Raw genomic sequence first — 18729 nt, forward strand, 5'->3', positions numbered from 1 at the left:
CATTATTGTTATAATGTCTCAGAATCCTAGGCCTTCGGGCTTTAAAAAATGCACCAAATGTAATTTTAAGATGTCAATCACAGATGATCACTCTCTCTGTGTTTATTGTTTGGGTGCAAAACATTTACAAGAGTCATGCAGTGTGTGTCACGCTTTTTCCTCGAGGGTCCTCCAGGAGAGGAAAAATAAACTCATTCTTAAAGGCTTAATAAAACCCTCCTTTGAAGAAGCTTTAGCATCCTCTCCTTCTCCAGCTAAAAAGAAAAGGGCGTGGCTCCGACCAGTCCGTCGGATCCGACCGCCAAAAGACATAGGCAGGCTTCTCCTTTGGCTCCAAGGACTTGGAGCCGAGGGCGAACGGTCTGCCTCGATGCCACCAGTCTCGACTCCTCTGGCCGGAGCCGATGGCTGGGGCATCGAGGCGGTCACCTTGCCGGCTCCACTGGTCTCGGAGCCGACAAAGGTTCCCGCTCAGACACTTCCTCGGCGCGAAGTCCTCCTCGGCACCGATGGAAACTAGTGTGTATTCCTTCGGCGCCGATAGTCATCGGGTCGCCTCGAGCCGGTCCCCTAGCCCTTTGGGGCGTTGGAGAGGCCATCTCGAACCCGTCAGTATCCTCTCGGTCATCGAGGATGTCGGATTCGGATATAGACAGGGTGCTCCAAAGACTGTTCCAGTCCCCAGTCTTTCAAAATTTGTTTCGGCTCCGACCCAGTTGGCTTGAAGCCGATGGCCCATGCCCATGTCATTGCTATTCCTCCTCCGACCGCTGCTCCGTCGGAGCAGGTGCTGTTGGAGCCGGTGAAGATCTTAGGGTCGGCTCGACCCTTACTCCAACCCCAGCCTTCGGGTCCGAGTTTGGTACCACGGACTTCTTGGCTGGACCTGGGGTGATGTTTGGGACCTATGCTATCGGTTCCGAGCCTCCCTCTCGGTGCTTGGCTGCGGGACTTCCGTCTGCTATCATGGCTCGGGACGGACACTCCCAGGATTCTGGGGTCCGGCTTTCAGAGCTATGAGGAGTGCCTTGGCCAAGTCTTCTTGCCATCTCCCGGCTTTACCAGCACCTTCCTGGGCGTGGAGACTGGGTCTTTGGCAGTTCCCTGTCCGTAGGCAGCGGAGCCCCTGGGTCTGAGGTTACCCCATTGGGGTTCCCTCCTCCTGAGGGTTCTTGGAGTTGTCTTCAGAGGAACCCCAAGGAAGAGATCGTGCAAGAGGAAGCACGTGGACTCCCCGAGTCTATTACATCTGACACTGATCTTGATGATGCGGAGGGTCCAGAGTCGTCCTCGGATGATGTCTCATTTGCAGACATCTTAGAGATCCTCAAACAACGAGGCGGCTGGATATCCAAACCCCCTCTGCTGATGAGTCAGTGCTCCTCAAGGCCTTTGGGGCTCAGCCCTCCGCCTCCTGGGTGTCTCCGCCCTTGAGGAGCTCCTGGATTTAGTTTGTCGGAGGCGTGGGAACATCCAGATACCGTGGAACCAGTCCCTTCGTCCTAACAAATTTTTGTCTGCCCCACCCGAGAAGGAGTTCCTGACTAAAGCGTGGCTGTAGATGCCATGGTGGTGGCATCTGCTACACAACAGGACATGGCAGAGGCTTCAGCGTCCGTCCATCCTCCTAATAAGGAGTCTAGGAGCATGGACGATGCGGGAAGCACCCTGACTTCAGCGGCCTTTACTTTAAGGTCCCTGAATTATTTGGCACATTTTACCAGACTTCAGAGGGATCTGGTCAAGGAGCTGTCAGATTCCTCTCGGTAACCTACCTGAGCAGCTAGCCCAGTCGGTTAGCTCTCAGTTGGCTATCCTTACGTCAATTTCTAACTTCGTCCATGAGGCTCATTTCATATGCGGCGAAGGGGCGGTAAAGCGGCAGGCACAGGCGTGGCTCACGGAGACAAGCCTGGCTCCGTTGTGTCAGTTTCTTGGAGGCCTTCAAGTCTTCCTTCACGGCGCTCCCTTGATGGGTCCTCTTTGTTTGGACCTAAGGTTAAAGACACCCTTACCGCTGTGAGCAAGAGGGAAAAACTTTATCTGCCGTAGGTGCCCGTTATTCCACTCCTTTCGGCCTTATCCCAAGGCTAAAGGAGGAGGGAAGATGTGGTTCCGTAAATCACGTAAGTTTTTCCTCAACAGCAGGAAGATTCCCCTTCCAGAGGCAGAGGACGGAAATTTTTCTGGGAGACGCCGTCCCAGAGGCGGCAGAGGCCCGCAATTCTGGAGACCGCGAGTCCTTTCGTGGCTCTTCAGCCTCCCACACCTCATGAGGGATTGCCCGGCTGTGCTGCTCGGAGCCAGTCGGGTGCCGTTGCCAAGCACCTAAAAGCCTGGGAATCAATCACTCAGGACAGATGGGTGCCGGATCATTGCCGGAGGTTACACCATCCCATTCACATGCTCACCCCACCATCCAAAAATCCCGGACCCACCACCCAGTCAAAGGGAAATTGCAGCCGCAGAAGCTTTAAAGCTGCTAGAAAAAGGAGTCATCAACGGTCCCCACAGACCAGATCAAATCGAAATTACTCGAGGTTCTTTTAGTGCCAAAAGACAGGGGACCTGAGACCAATATTGGATCTCAGCAGACTAAACCAATCCGTCACGAAATCCAAATTCCGAATGGTCACGTTACAATCCATTCTCCCATTGTTGGAGAAGGATGTTTGGATGTGCTCCATAGACCTCAAGGGCGCCTATTATCACATACCGATACATCAGGCGTCCAGGAGGTATCTGCGCTTCAGCCTGGGAGACAGTCATTTCCAATTTTGTGCACTGCCCTTTGGTCTCACCACAGCCCCAGGGTGTTCACCAAGTGTTTGGCAGTAGTGACTGCTCACCTGAGGAGTCTTGGATTCCAAGTGTTTCCCTATCTGGACGACTGGCTCCTGACTGCCACCACCAGGCATCTACTAATGGACAACCTCAAAGCCACCATCTCCTGGGTGCTACACTGGGAATTACATTCAATTGGTCAAAGTCTGTCTTGCTGCCCTCTCAGCGCATAAGGTTCATAGGAGCAGAGATAGACTCAAAATTGATGCGCGTTTTTCTTCCTACCGAAAGGATCCAAACTTTACAAGGCCAAGTTCAAGCCCTGATTTCAAGATCCAAAGCCCCAGCCAGGATGGTCCTACAAGTTTTAGGTTCGATGTCTGCCACGGTTCTTCTAGTTCCTCTGGCAAGATTGCACATGAGGATTCTTCAGTGGCTATTGTCAACTCAATGGTCCTTTCAGGACCTTCCCTCAATCATCCCATTATGATTACAGAAACATGCAAGCGGGACCTTCGCTGGTGGCTTCAGACATCAATCTAAATCAAGGTAGCCCTTTTGTTATTCCCTCTCCAGTGGTCACCCTGGCGACAGATGCCTCCCAGATAGGGTGGGGGGGGGGCATTGTCTGGGCAGGTTAGTTCAGGGCTCCTGGCTTCCAGGCGAAACTCTTCTCCACCTCAATGTATTGGAGATGAGGGCTGTACTTCTGTCCCTACAGGCCTTACACAAGTTTCTCCCTCAGGGCATAATCGCCATCCACACAGACAACATGTCGGTGGTCTGGTATCTAAACAAACAAGGAGGGACCAGATCTTACCCCTTTGCAGAGAGGCCATGAGGGTGTGGGAATGGGCTGTAGCTACCAGCCGTTTCTTGGTAGCGACCCACATTCGGAAATCAAATATATTGGCAGACAGATTGAGCAGAACAATTCTCTCTCCTCACGAGTGGTCCCTAAGCGAAACAGTAGCAGCTCAGGTTTTCAGGAGATGGGGGCCGTGCTGCGACCTATTTGCAACACCACTAAACACGAAGTGCAAAGGTTCTTCTCCTTGACTCCACATCAGGGAAGCAGCTATGGATGCTCTAGCACAACCTTGGCCAACAGGGCTACTTTATGCCTTTCCTCCGATTCCACTTCTCTCAAAGTCATTCAAAAGCTTCTCAATTGGGGTCCACAATGATACTGATTGCTCCATACTGGCCTCGTCAGGTATGGTTTCCCTACCTGAAGAAACATGCGGTGGGCGATCCTTGGACTTTAGATCTAACTCGGATCTGCTAATTCATCAGTCGGGACGACAGCATCAGTCCCTACACTCCTTGAAGTTGACAGCTTGGCTCCTCCACTTCCGACTTTAGTCAGAAGTCACACATTAGACCGGAAGTTATTCACATTTTATCTTCAGCCCACAAACCCACCACTAAGAAATTGTACCTCAGTAAGTGGAAGAGGTTTGCTATCTGGGCTCAACTCGAGCTTAGACCCTATCACTGCTCCAATCCCGAAGTTTTGAAATTCTTAACATCCCTGTTTAATCAAGGATCTTCTGTCTCTACTATTAAAGTCCAACTGGCGGCTATCTCTAAATTCCACGAATCCATGGATCCTCCATTGATGAGCAGCAGACTATGCAAAACTTTCATTAAAGGTGCAGGCCTGTTAAGACCCCCAGTTTTTCATCCTCGCCTCCGTGGGATCTTGATTTGGTGCTTCGTGCATTAACATCTTCCCCTTTCGAACCGGCTGCTACATGTGAGTTAAAATATCTGTCTTGGAAAACTGCCTTCTTAGTTGCAATTACTTCTGCAAGAAGAGTTTCAGAGCTTCAAGCCCTGTCTATTAAACCACCGTACTTGATTTTCCACAAGGATAGAGTATCACTTAGGCCTAATCCATCCTTTGTCCCAAAGGTCTGTTCTAATCTCTGTCTCCAACAATCTCTAGAGCTACCAGTTTTCTTCCCAAAATTCTCCAATGAAGCAGAATACACTCTCCATAAATTGGATGTTCACAGGCAATTGCGCTTCTATTTAGACAGGACTCAGCAATTTCGTAAGTCAGACCAGTTGTTTGTGTCCTTCTCAGACAATAAATTGGGTAAAACCATCACAAAAGCTACTATCTCCAAATGGATTAGAGATTGTATAACTCAGGCTTATTCTTCTTGAATAAGCAACTTACAACATCTATCAAAGCTCACTCTACCAGAGCTATGGCGACTTCTATAGCTTTTCATTCCAAGCTCGCTATATCGGAGATTTGTGCTGCGGCTACTTGGTCCAATCCGCACTTTCATTTCCCACTATAAATTGGATGTGGCATCTAAAGGCGAGCATCATTTGGTTCCACGGTACTCAGGAGTGTTTTCCAGTGAGCCACCCAGGATTCAGGTGCTAGGACGCTGTCCCATCAGTCAGAATGTAGGCGAGATAGGATCACATAACATCTTTTAGTTATGTACTCACCATAACTTCAGATGTTTGGGATCCATCTACATTCTAATACCCACCCTCCTTCCCCTGCCTTGGAGATCAGAAGAGATTGAGCGGTTTGAGTTCTACTGTTTTTATCTTATTTCATCTGACGATGTTATATAATCAGAGCGTGCATGTGTGCATGTATGCGGACAAACTAGATCTGGGGGACTGGTAGTGGTGCATCCTGGGATATAGTAAGCTCAGCCAATAAGAGACTTCGCTCTTTGGCATAAGCGTGCCGAGTCGGAGCCGAGGGATCGGCTCCGAACCCATCAGTCAGAATGTAGGCGAGATGGATCCCAAACATCTGAAGTTATGGTGAGTACATAACTAAAAGTTATGTCTCTTTCAGCAGCTTCTTTTCAAGTGGCTTGGTGTTCTGCTAAATGCAATTATGATGCTGTTGAGGCATCCTCTAGAGCAGCTGCTTCTGTTTCTGTACATAGAAGGCACTCTTGGTTGAGACATCAACCATTGCCAGACTACATTAAAGTAAAATTGGATAAATCTGCTCGTTTTGGTTCTGCAGCTGCAGTCTTATTTAAAGCCTTGCAAGAGGAAGGGAAAGAAGTTTCAAGACTTGAAGCACCCTTTTGTTTTCCCTTTTCTGAAATTCCACAGGAATTTTCCTACTAAACATTCTTTGTTAGAAGACCAGCACATCTCTCTTCTTCTTCTGCTACTTCTTCTAGACCTAAAAAGTCTGCTAGGAGACTGCCACAGTCCAAGTCTACCAGCTCTGTACCTTCCTCCCAGCAGCCTTTTCCAACTAGGCCAAGTACTGTGTGACTACCAGCCTCTTCCAAATCAAACCTCTCTTTCTCCATCTATCTCTTTCTCCTTTCTGGCTTGGGCAAGGATCACTCAAAATGTTGGGGTTGTTTCTATTATCCAACAACAATATTTCATGACTTGGAAAAATCTCCCACCTTTCATGGGAGTTCCACAGCCCCCACCCCCAACCCAATTGCATCTGTTTCCAGATGTACTAAAATAATTACTTTCTCAAGGCACAATTCAACAGGTGCCATTGGATCAGAGAGGCAGAGGTTTCTGTTCAAGAATGTTCCTTATTCCGAACTTCCGTGATGGCTGCACATTGAGTAACAGCTTGTTTCTAGCTCTCCCCATGTGAAAAAAGAAGCTCAGCAGAAAGCGAGTAGAGTTGTGTTTGTGGGTAAATTTCAGTAACTGGCTAGTAACTACAATGCCTGGATGCCACGGATAAAGAAATACAGAAAACCTTGAAAAATTAGCTGTACAAAGTGAGGAAGGAACACTGACTGGGGAGAGTTCTGCAACTGTTCAGCAAAGAGCAGTGCAGCCTTCAGACATTACTTTCAGTAACCTACAGGAAGATATAAGACAACTGCATACAGACCTGATTAAAATAAACCAATCACCGATGGAGTGTATCAACGCAAACAACAAAAGGCTGGAAAAAAATGGAAGAAGCTTTACAAAGATGTTCAAATGAGATGATAATGCTGCAAGAGTCAGAAGTCGAAATAAAGAAAAGGATGGCTGAATATGAGACTGCTCAGAAAGAGATGTTTCAAAAAAAAATAGAGGCCAGAGCACATAGGGAAAACCTGCGATTTTCAGCTGTACCAGAGAAGCTGGAAGGACCAGGCTGCATTCGTTTTATGAAAGCACAAATAAGCAACTGGACTGGTATTCCACAGCAGGAGTTGTTAGTTGAAAGGGCACATCTTGTGTATGCTCCAGACCTGGCTATAACAAAGCAACCTAGACCTTTAATAGTAAAGGTGCAATCTTACCAGCAGAAGAAGTTGATTCTGGCAAAATTGTGGTAGAAGGACAAAGTACTAAAAGTGGGAGACATGATAGTGTTTGTAGAGAATGATTACTCATTGTACACCAGACAGAAGAGGAGCAAAATTATTCCACTATTCAGGGAATGTCGAGATACAGGTATGAGATTCAAACTGGTGTACCCAGCTGTTTTCAAGGTATTCTTTCCCAGGGGGACAAAAATCATTTTTTGATGAAGTACATGCTAAGAGGAAATACAAAAGGTCTTCAACAAAAAGTGAGCTGTAAGACAGATGGAGATTCTCCTTCTTGTTCTTCTGGTAATAAAGACAACAGAGAGATTGTACATGTGAAACCTTTTCCACTGTTTCAATGGAAAATGTTGGAGAGAAGAAAGGGAGCACGAGAGTTGACTATAAGAATAGAGAGTACATTGGAAATGAAGCAGAGACAGGATTTTAGAGATGAACAATAATAAAACCAGTAACTTAATATTGGGTTACAGTGCAATAATTATATTTGTAAAATATGACAAAACAAGAAAATCTGAAAATATTGAACTTTTTAGAGTTTGTTGGTCTTGTGGGGGACTCTAAAGCATATGCCCTACTTCATGTCATTAATGTTCGGAAAAGTGCTTTGGGGATGGCAAGAGGAGGGAGAAAGTTAACTGTAAGTAAAGATGTTTTACCTTAAATAGTACCAGTTTTGTGGCATGTTGTTTTATTTACATGCTATAAAGGAAAGTTTTTTCAGTTATGTTTAAGTGTAATGGGGATTGTGGACAGGTGCTACTGTTCTTTTTCTTTTTTTTTCTTTTCTTTCTCCCTTCTTCCTCTCTTCTTGTTCAGGTTTAAGAAATGTAGGCACTGCAATACATAAAAAAGCCTGGTTAAAATTGATAAAATAGATTTATGTGCTTTTTCACATTCTTGTATGGTGGAGTGACTCTGTTAAAGACCTTAGATTGATTTATTAAAAAAGTTTTAAGAGAAAGCAAGTAAATGAAAAAGAACATTGAATATTATGAGGCTTTTTTCTAGCAAATACATGTAAGCTCAGTAACAGTTCTGCATCTGGTTTCATGTTTCCATGGAAACAGTCTGATAGAGAAACTTGCTGGCTGGTTCTCATGTCATCATGGAGACAATCTCATAGAGACACTGGCTACAGTCTGGTGGAGAGTGACTGCCCAAGGAAAAAAGTGAACTTGGCTGAGATAATGTTCTCTGAAAACATTCAGGGGTTTTCCCAAAGTAGACAGTATTCTCTTAAAGCATTTAGAGGCTTTCCCAAGATAGTTAATGTTCTCTGAAAACATTCAGGGGTTTTCCCAGCTGGGAGAGCTATAAAAACAAGACAGAATCAATCAGTACTTAGTAGAAGCACAGACTGCACCATGCATCTTAGCATGGATGACCTTTCCTTTTAGGTTAACTCAAATATGAGTGTGGCTGTCAGTTTGGGACTTTTGTTCCTACTAGGAGGTTAAAACTTCAATATCTGAAGGTGTACATAATTTTGTGTATTAGTATTACGTTTATCGGTTTTAGGGGGTTATTGAAGGTGTGTTTGCTTTTTGTTTTTTGTATGAGAGCTTTCAATAAAACAAAAAGTATTATAAGATGTGACTTAGGCAAATGCATATGACAAGAAACAACTGTGTAAATCTTCAACCTGCCAAATGTATGCATGTAACACAAAAGCTGGAACTAGACATTTAACAAAAAAGGATTTATACATAAAAGGTGAGAATAATGACATTTTAATACAATGATCTTTTCTTTAATGTCTTTAAATGTAAATGGCCTCACAAATAAATGCAAACAAGAAAAAGTAGTGAATTGTATTAAAAATATAGAGTGCAAATAGCTGGTTGCAGTGGACACACTTAGAAAGAAATAAGCATATAAATTTGATAAAGGGTTTCCAAGATGGTTATTCAGCAGAATACCTGGGACAAAGGAAAAGAGGAGCACTTATATTAGTTGCAAGAGGACCTCCAGTAGTGATAGAATAAGATAAAAAATATACTAATTGCAGATTTGTAGTTCTAAGGGGTTACTGGCAAGGGAGAGGCATTACACTGGCATGTGTTTGCATTCCATCTAAAACTGCTGTAATGGAGCTTAAGAAAAATTTGGGAGAAATAATCAGTTTTCAGCAAGGAATGTTACTTATAGGTGGGAACTGGAACTTGATTTGCAGCAGTGAGGATGTGTCTGAGGGACCCAGAAGGGAAAATATAACAAAGGAGGGTACATTTCTGAAAATATTTGGCATGGAAGATATGAATTCAGTAGTAGGAGTTTGGAGTGAATTTATATATTATTCCCCAAGATATAAAAACTGGGCTAGGCCAGACAGAATTTACATTCCACAGGAACATGTGTATTTAATTGAAGGTCTCGATACCTACCCAGTAACTATTTCAGATCATGCTCCATTAATAGCCAAAATAAAAACACAGGTTAATGAAATAAAAAGGACACACTGGCACTTTCCCACCTATGAGGAAATTAAGGAATGGGTAGTGGAGATTATTCAGAAGCTGTTAGAAAGGAAAGAAAGTTCTTCTGAAAATATAGCTAGAGTAGGATAAAATTAAGGTAGAGTTTAAAAATAGGGTGGAAATAAAAAATGAGCTATGGTGAAGAAGTAACAAGAATTAATTAGAGGGACTGACAAATGTGAAAGTTTTGCAGAATAGGGGGATCTCACAGAACAAGAAGAGGATCAACTGCAGAAGTTTTCAGAAAATAAGGGATTACCTCAATAATATGCACGAGCTTAGAGAGATTGCTGTAAGCAACTGTTTTTAATAAACTAGACCACAAAAACTTTTAGCACAATGACTCCGGCAACAGAAAGTAGAAAGGGCTGTCACCATACTTAGGGAGCCTATAACAAAGAAGATAACAAGAGATCCTTTAGAGGTATTAGAAATATTTCGGAAATTCTGTGAGAGTCTCTATAAAGTAGAGAAATATGAAAATCAAGAAAAGATAGAAATGGAAATGTTTATGGAAGAATTAAATATGCAGAGGTTAGAGGTAGTTGAGGCTCAATTACTAACAGTTAGTGTAGGAGGAGATGAGATAAAATTGTGATGTATGACCAATCTACAGGAAGTCGCCAGAATTAGATGGTGTTCCTGTGGAGGTTTGGAAGCTGGGAGGAAAAGACTGATAAAGATCCTGAAGGTTCTGTTTAGCAATATCTTAAGAGGAGGAGAAATACCACCGTCCTGGAAGAAAGCAGTGATAGCTGTAATACCTAAAGAGGGTAAAGATCCATCAGATCCAGCTTCATGCAGGCCCATTTCAGTAGTAAACCATGATTATAAAGTGTTCATGTCTAATAGCTAAAAGAATGGCAGAAGTAATGCCACAACTGATAGATATGGATCAGTGTGGTTTTGTGGAGGGGAGGCAAACATCTGACATTAACAGAACACCGAAACGCCGATGATACAGAGGGAAGCAGAATGTACGAAAATACCATTGTTGTTGGTGGGTCTTGATGCAGAAAAAGCATTTGACCGAGTAAGTTGGGACTTTATGAACAGGGCAATGGAAGCATTTGCATTTTCTAAAAAAATTATAAGGTTGATTAGGAGAATATATGAGGGATCGGAGGTGAAAATTAAAGTGGGTGGGGACCTCTCTGATAATTTCTGCTTGAGCAGCGGAACAAGGCAGGGGTGTTCCCTTTCCCTTTTGTTATTTACATTATATTTAAAACCATTTTGCAAATTCAAGGATATAATTGATGAGGTAGTTAAGAAAAGCTGGCTTTATTTGCAGATGATATTATTTTCTACCTGAAAAAACAGAAAAGGGCATTACAATGTTGTGGAACACTTTGAGACTGTTTCAGATCTTTTTTGGATACAAAATTAATGAAAGTAAAACAAAGGCAACAGCGGTAAATTATGTACCAACACATGAACTGGTTCAGGAATACTCATATTTATGGGGACATGATAAAATTAAATATTTAGGAGTATGGATTAAAAATGATTCTAGTGCACCAGCTAAGGATATATGGGAAGAGACTAAAAAAATAATAATACAAAAAACTGAGGAAAATGGAAGCTTTGTTATGTAGATATGGATAGTAAGATACAAGCAGTTAACATGTTTTTAGTCCCTTTAGTCTTATAAACAGGTCAGGCATATTTTTATCAACCAGAGGAGAAGTTGTGGGTAGCAATTAATAAAGAGCTGAAGGACTTTATCTGTTAAGGGAAGATGCCAAGAGTCAAGTGGGGTAAGATGATTCTTCCAGTAGAGCAGGGTGGATTGGGATTACCCAATCTGAAAGGGTATTTCAGAGCTACACAGTTAATACTCCCTATACATAGCACAAGCAGAAAACTGTAATTCAAAGTGGAAAGGGATGATGATGAAACACGGGGAAGCTCAAGAAACAAGGAGAGACTGGGATTTTGGATGCAAGCCTTTAAGGTGAACAACAATAATCATGCAGAATATTATATCCGTAAAGTAGCAGAAAGTATTCTAAGAACTAAACCAACATGGGAGTGGAGATAAGGAGATCCTGCTGATAGGGATGACTGCAATTAGGGATGCAGACAATAGGCAAGAGGGGACCGGAACTTATAGGAGAAATCTGGCAAAGGAACCAAGGTATTGGGAGCAAATAACTAGAGACGGAAAAATGGTAGAATGGGAAGACTCCAATAATTTATTTGGACTGCAGGTTAGAGATTGCCTTCCCTATCAGGGATTAATAGCAGAGTATAGGCAAAGAGAATGAAATAGGGGGTCTTAAACAAAAGACCAGCACTAGTAGAGTTTTTAATAGAGTCTAGAACAGAAGCTGCCATTAAAAAAGGAATAATTAGTAGAATGTATAAAATATTGCATGGTAACTATAAGAATCAATTAGAGGAGGTTAGAAAGAATTGGGAAGAGAGATTGGATAAGCAATTCACAAAGAAACAAAGGGAGGATATATTTATGTCTCCAAAGTATGCAACAGTTCTAGAAGGTTTAGGATTTGTGTCTGGAAATATTTACATAGATATTTTTATACCCAAGTAGACTTCAGAGAATTTTTCCTCAGGTAGACAGTAAATGTTGGAGGTGTGAAGGGGAAGAAAGATGTAATTTAACATATTTTCTGGGAGTGCGGTGAGTTGGCAGACTTTAACCTAGTACCAGCCTATGAACCTATGAACCCTGCGGGATGCACTGTCAGAGATGCTGGGTTTGCAGATTGGTCTGACGAGGGAGTTGATTTTTTTCAGCTATGACACAATCGGATTGCCTAGATATGGAAAGGCTTTGCAGTGTCTAATAAGGGTGGCTGCCAAAAAAAAGCAATTACTAAAAAATGGAAATCAAAATCTAAACCAACTATACTGGAAGTACTGAGTATAGTCACAGAGATAAAACAACTGGAGTTGAGATCTTTAGAAAAGGGTAGGAGCAAACTACATAGGAAAAATGGGAATTATGGGAAGATTACAAACAAGGGAGGAATGAGGCCTAAAAGGCAGCAGGACTTAAGTGAGCTGTTTAATGTTTGAGTGAGAAAGATTGGGTAGATTATAAATGATGTATAATGTTTGCAACTGGGAGTGTGTCAGTATGGTTTGTGATGTAAAATGGTTGCGACTAGGATTGTGTTGGTGTGGTTTATTTTCAATTATATAAATGTATTGTTGCCTATGTAGTAAGTGATGGTTTAATGAAGATGTTTCTTGTTTAAAAAAAAAAAATTGAATAATTTATGTAAATATGGCTTAGATTATATAATGTATAGCAATATATATGAAGTATAATGTTTATGTTAATGTAGTTTGATTACTTTTATATAAATGTAAATTTGCCTGTGTCACAAGTGATAATTCAATAAAGGTGTTTGAAAAAAAAAAGAATGTTCCTTGTTCCCAGAAAAGATGAACCTTAGAGACCAGTTCTGGATGTTTCCCACTTAAACACTTTCCTAAAAGTGCCTTCTTTCCGCATGCTGTGTTTACAGACTTTGTTTTCCCTGATTCCCTCTCGGTCTTTCATGGCCTGTCTAGACATCAGAAATGTTTGTCTTCACATTTCTATCCATTTTCTTTAGAGGAGATTTTTATGTTTCTCTGTGGGTTTTTTTGCACTTTCAGTTCTCTGCCTTTCCTTTTGGTCTTTCCATTGCCCCAAAGGTATTCACAAAGTGCTTGGCCCCTGTGATTTCTTTCCTAAGGGTCAAGGGTATTCAGGTATATCCATACCTGGATGACCTTTTTTTCTGGCTCCTCTGTCAGAACAGCTGACTCTAAATCTGCAGTTTGCCATTCTTCTTCTGCAAAGTCTGGTGTTCACCGTAAATTTTAAAAGTCTTCCCTGATCCCTTCTCAAGACCACATCTTACTAGGATGCAGGTTCAGAACAAACCTTATGATGGCTTTTCTTCCAAAAGACAAGATTTTGTCCCTTATTTCCTGCTTTGAAAACCTTCTGCCTCTCTCTTCCATTACAGCCAGGGAGTTTGAGACTCCTAGGCTTTATGGCTTCCACAATAGCCATGCTGTCTCTAGCAAAACTTGACATGAGAAAGTTTCAGGATTACCTAAAGTCTGTCTGGATAAATCATGTTTACCCACTGGAGTTTGTCATTCCCATTCTCCCATGCCTGAAAACCGAGCTTATTTGGTGGATTCAGCAACTTGCTGTGAATCCAGGACTTCCTGTCCATCTGCCACAGCCTGCTCAGCAGTTGTTCACAGATGTCTCAGACACAGGCTGAGGGGGCAACATATGCTTCAAAAAGGTACAGGGCCTTTGGCCTCTTTCTCAAAGGAAAGAGCATATCAACATCAAGAAAATGAAGGCTTTATTCTAGTCCTGCTACCTTTCATCCTCTATTTCAGCCAGGTCGTCTGAGAGTGTATATGGACAACAAGAGCGGGGAGGGGGGGCAAGTCTTACCTTCTGTGCAGGTTAGCTCTTCTGGCATGGGATTTGGCAGTTCAGTACAAAGTGACTCTCCAGATGGTTTATATCCCATCCGCTCAGAACATTGTGGCAGACACACTAAGTAGATCCATGCCTCAGTCCCATGAAAGGGGGCTTCACAGGGATGTGTTTTTGGACTTGGTCCACTGGTGGGGTACTCCTGTAATGGATCTCTTTGCCTTCCCTCCCCTCTGATCTGACAAGTTCCTCTTTTTTGTGCTAGACTCCCTCATCCACTGGCCTGGAAGGTGGGCACCCTTTCTTTTCCATGGAAGGGGATGTTTCTTTATGCATTCCCCCCTTTCCTCTCATTCAGAAAGTCCTTTTGAAGATTCAGTGGGACAAACCCAAAATCTTGCTGATCACTCCCTTCCTATTCTTCTGCATTTAGCCAAGGATAATCATCACAAGTTACCTCACAGAGTGAACCTGCTCACACAAGACAAGGCATCTATACATCCACATTTGCCAACCCTACAACTGACCCTGTGGGTGATCAACTTTTGATTCCTTTCAGGCACCTTTTTTCAGAGGACATGCTTAGGGTCTTGCAGGAGGCCAGAAAGCCCCATAATAGAAAATCTTACTTGTCCAAGTGGAAGACATTTTCAGTTTAGTGTCTATTACATATGGATCCCATTACAGTGGATGTTCCACTGGTTCTTTCTTATTTGTGTGAGTTCCTTAACAGTGGCTTAGCTTACTCATCCGTGAAAGTTCACTTGTCAGCTATTTCCGCATATCTGCCATTATCTCCACTTTTGGCTTCCAGATTGGAGGTGAAACTTTTTCTTAAAAGCATCGTTCATATTAAACCTCCCAGGAAACCAGTTTCACCTCCTCAGGATTTGAATTAAGTCTTGGAAAAGTTTACTGTGGCCCCTTTTGAACCTGCAGACTCAGCTTCTTTAAAGTTTTGTACTTGGGAAAACAGTTCTTCTGTTAGCTTTAACCTCTGCTAGGAGAGCCTCTGAAATTCAAGCTTTGATGGTGTCACCTCATTTTCTGGTTTTCCACAAGGATAGAGTCACTTTGCAGACCAGTCCTTCCTTTATGCCCAGGGTGGTGAATGATGTGTCTCTTAATCAATCTATTCAATTGCCTACTTTCTTCCCACCTCCTCAGTCTTCCAGTGAGAGGATCTTACACACGTTGGATGTGCATAGATAAAACCAAAGTTATCAGAAAGTCTGATCAACTATTTGTTTCTTTTCATCCCAGGGCTCTGGGTTTGGCTGTCTCTAAACAGACAGTTTATTATTGGATTTCTAAGGCAGTCTTGTTTTGTTATGATTTCCATGGTAAGACTCTTTCTGCTCTTGTTAAGGCTCACTCCAGTAGGTCTTTGGTTTCTTCAGGTGCATTCTTTAAAGGTCTGGATACTAATTCTATTTTGGAGGCTGCTACATGGTCTTCACTAAACATTACAAGTTGGACACTATTTCTAGATCTAGAGCAGGGTTTGCTAGGACCATTCTCCATGGCTTTATTGAAAGCTCTTCTGTCCAGAGCTCTGCTGCTCCTTCCTCCTCCTCCAAGGGTTCCTACTATGCTTTGGTATTCTCCCACATGCAAAAAACACTGCAACATTGAATAGAAGGACGTATAATAGTTATGTAAAATCTTACCATAGCCATAGATGTCCTTCTCTTCTATGTTGCAGTATTATATCCCTCCCTCATTCCCCCTATGTCTTGTCTGTTTCCTTGGATGGCATTTTATTATTCCTTAGGTCTGGTGTTCCTTCTGGGGCATTACAGTTCTGAGGATTGTACATGTGGACGTCCTTTTATGGCTGACATTGTCAGTACATGCATGCGAGATCCCACTTACCTTGCAGTAGGTAAAAGCTGTTGTATGCTGGCCGGACATCGGGTCGTTTGGGCGGAAAACTTCCCCACATGTAAAGAGTACTGCAACATAGAAGAGAAGGACATCTGTGGTTATGGTAAGATTTTATACAACTATTCTTTATGCTAAGTTCAACTTACACAATTGTGCTGTATACACACACACACACACACACACACACACACACACACACACACACACACACACACACACACACTCACTCGCTCACTCTGCCCAACCAGAGACGGCTAGGGATTAATGTGTCTTCTTCTTACACCAGGCGAAAAACAGCACTAGCCCCGAGCTGATTCCTGAGAAGCAGTTTGAGGCTTTTCAGAATCATAACTACCATCGCAGATGTAGATTTTAAATGTAAGCTAAAATAGGGGTAGTACTGCAGTATGTACTTTGTGGCTGGGAAGATAGGAACAAGAGGGTAACTCAAATTGTATCAGTCTGTTTTTCTCCTTCAAGATTAGATATTTATTTTGTTTCGTGGTTGCAGTTTTTTTGCTTCTTTTCTGGTCTTCATATTAATTTTATTAAAAGACATACTTCACTTTGAGGTGATGAAGTCATATCTTTTTCATTTGGGTTTTGCTTATTATGCGTTCAAGAAATTGTTATTGAAAATATTTAAACCATTTATAAACAGCTTAATATATTTTTTTCTTTCAGTTTGTTTAGTGTTGTTTTGGAACAACTGACAACCAAAGAAACAGAAGGGCATCATTCAGGTGGCAAACCGGGTGGGTTTGATGTCAAAGCCCTTAGAGCTTTTCGTGTCTTGCGACCTCTTCGACTAGTGTCTGGTGTACCCAGTAAGTATTTATTGTATTACCCAATATACATATTTTAGTCCGCTTTTTCCCCTCTTCTGAAACTGCTGTTTCTTTCTATAATCAATGGGTTGAGCTTCATGAAAATAATTCATAACACAACAGAGTGGTTATGCTTGTCTTTTAAATCCGAGTATCATAGTAACATGCAGGACTAATCAATATCAGATGGTGTGAAGAGGTTGCCATATCTGACAGTAGTGGCTTTGATATATTGTGGAGTACAGCACTGTCATTTGTACAGTCTGCAGTGTAAGGCACCATATCCTGTCAAAGTATTTACAGCATCATACCATGGCATTCAGAGTACTGTTTATAGTTCTTTGCTTCTACTTTCTGCTGCCCACTGTCTTCAGAAATAAAAGGGATATGGGGTGGCAAGAAATGAAGAAAGAGCAGTACAGTAAATAATTATTCTAAGGCTAGAAATGTAAACTACAACAACAAATGAAACTGAGTAGAACAGAAAATTAAAAGTTATGGTGTTTCTACTCATAAATAAGAAAGTTGGCCATCTTAGTAAGAAACACACAAGGAGATGATAACTATGAGAACAGATATCAATGACAAACAAGATTAATTATGGTAAGAAGTGGTGTTGCACAGGACTTCCAAATGGCTGAACAACACTGAAGCAGGTTCACAGTGTGAAACCAGGAAAGGATTAAAAAATAGTTAAAGTTGTCAGTGTGGGGAAAATTAATTTACTGGCTAGTAATTACAGTGCCTGGATGCCAACAAAGAAGAAATTTGAAGAAAGTAAGAAAATTAATCAGAAAAAGAGAAGAAAAACTTCTGTCTAGGCTTGCAGTTAAGTAAAAAGCAGTTGAAGTTTCAACTTTAGTACAAGAGCTGGCATCCAGTAATTTAAAGGAAAAATAAATTAAATGCACTCAGAGGTGTTTAAAGTGAGACACTGGAGGAATTAATAAAGTCAAATGACAAAAGGTAGAAAACATAGAATACATTTTAAGCACCTATTCAGATGATCTGCTACAACTGCTGAAATTAAAGGCTGAAATCGTAGGCAGACCACAAAGTGAAAAACAGAGCTGTTTTTGCTACTAGACAAACTGGGAGAAGTAGACTGACTGCATTCATTTTATGGAAGTACAACTAGGCAACTGGGTTGATGTTCCATAGCAGAATTTGTAAACTGAGAGAGCAGACTGTGTGTATATGCTCTAAACATGGCCTTAAGAAAATAGCCAAGAGTTTTATTAGTAAAGATGAAATCATAACAGCAGAATGAGCTGCTTCTGACACAACGGTGGCAAAAAGGGAAAGTGTTTACATTTGGGGATACCACAGTGTTTGGGGAAAAAGATTAATCACTGGGTACCAGGCAGAAGAGAAGGAAGTTTATCCCAGCAGTCAAGAGAATGTTGAGAGGCAGGTGTGAGATTTAAGTTACTATATCCAGATACCTTTGGAATATTTCTCCTGAATGATCCAAAGGAGATGTGGCCAGTGAAATATTTTCCATTGTAACAAAGGAACATACTGTAGTGAGTTATAAATCACAGGACCTGACTAGAAGTAACAGGACTATGTTGGACTTGAAACAGAAACTGTTGTTAGAAGGTTGAGATGATCTGAAAGAAGAGCAGCAGTAGTGTGAAGTTAGTGAATGTGGGACTATAAAGTAGCAATTCCATTAGAAACAATATAGACATCTGAAGGTGTAGGTTGGCCTGACTGAGAAGTTTGTTGTTGAGAGAGTTAAAGTGATGGGAGAACTGTGTAAAGCATAAGCCCTCCTTTTATGTAATTTAATATTTAAAAGTACTCTGGAGAGACTGAAGACATGTCTGTAAGTTTAAACAATTTTTGTTCTTAATATTTGTATCAGAATTGTATGATGTAAATTGCATTTTATGTTGTAAAACAGTTCTGTATAGTATACAGTGAAGGGTATTTTAAATGTGAAGTGAAAGTATTGTCAGTGACTGCAGTATTTTAGTGATATTGAAGTAAGAATGTACTGTATCCAGACTTTACAGTGTAATAAGATAAGA

General features: G+C 41.9%; 1 protein-coding gene across 1 annotated transcript in view; it reads left to right on the plus strand.

Annotated features, from left to right (window-relative positions):
- The window catches only part of CACNA1D (calcium voltage-gated channel subunit alpha1 D), a 5051180-nt gene that overhangs the window by 1022868 nt on the left and 4009583 nt on the right, over positions 1-18729 (plus strand). The window contains exon 5 of the mRNA XM_044077483.1: positions 16551-16693. Within this exon, the coding sequence (XP_043933418.1) occupies positions 16551-16693 (143 nt within the window). The remainder of the gene's footprint in view (positions 1-16550; positions 16694-18729) is intronic.

Source organism: Protopterus annectens, chromosome 7.part0, assembly GCF_019279795.1.
Source record: "Protopterus annectens isolate FY-2018-M chromosome 7.part0, PAN1.0, whole genome shotgun sequence".
Lineage (NCBI taxonomy): Eukaryota > Metazoa > Chordata > Ceratodontiformes > Protopteridae > Protopterus > Protopterus annectens.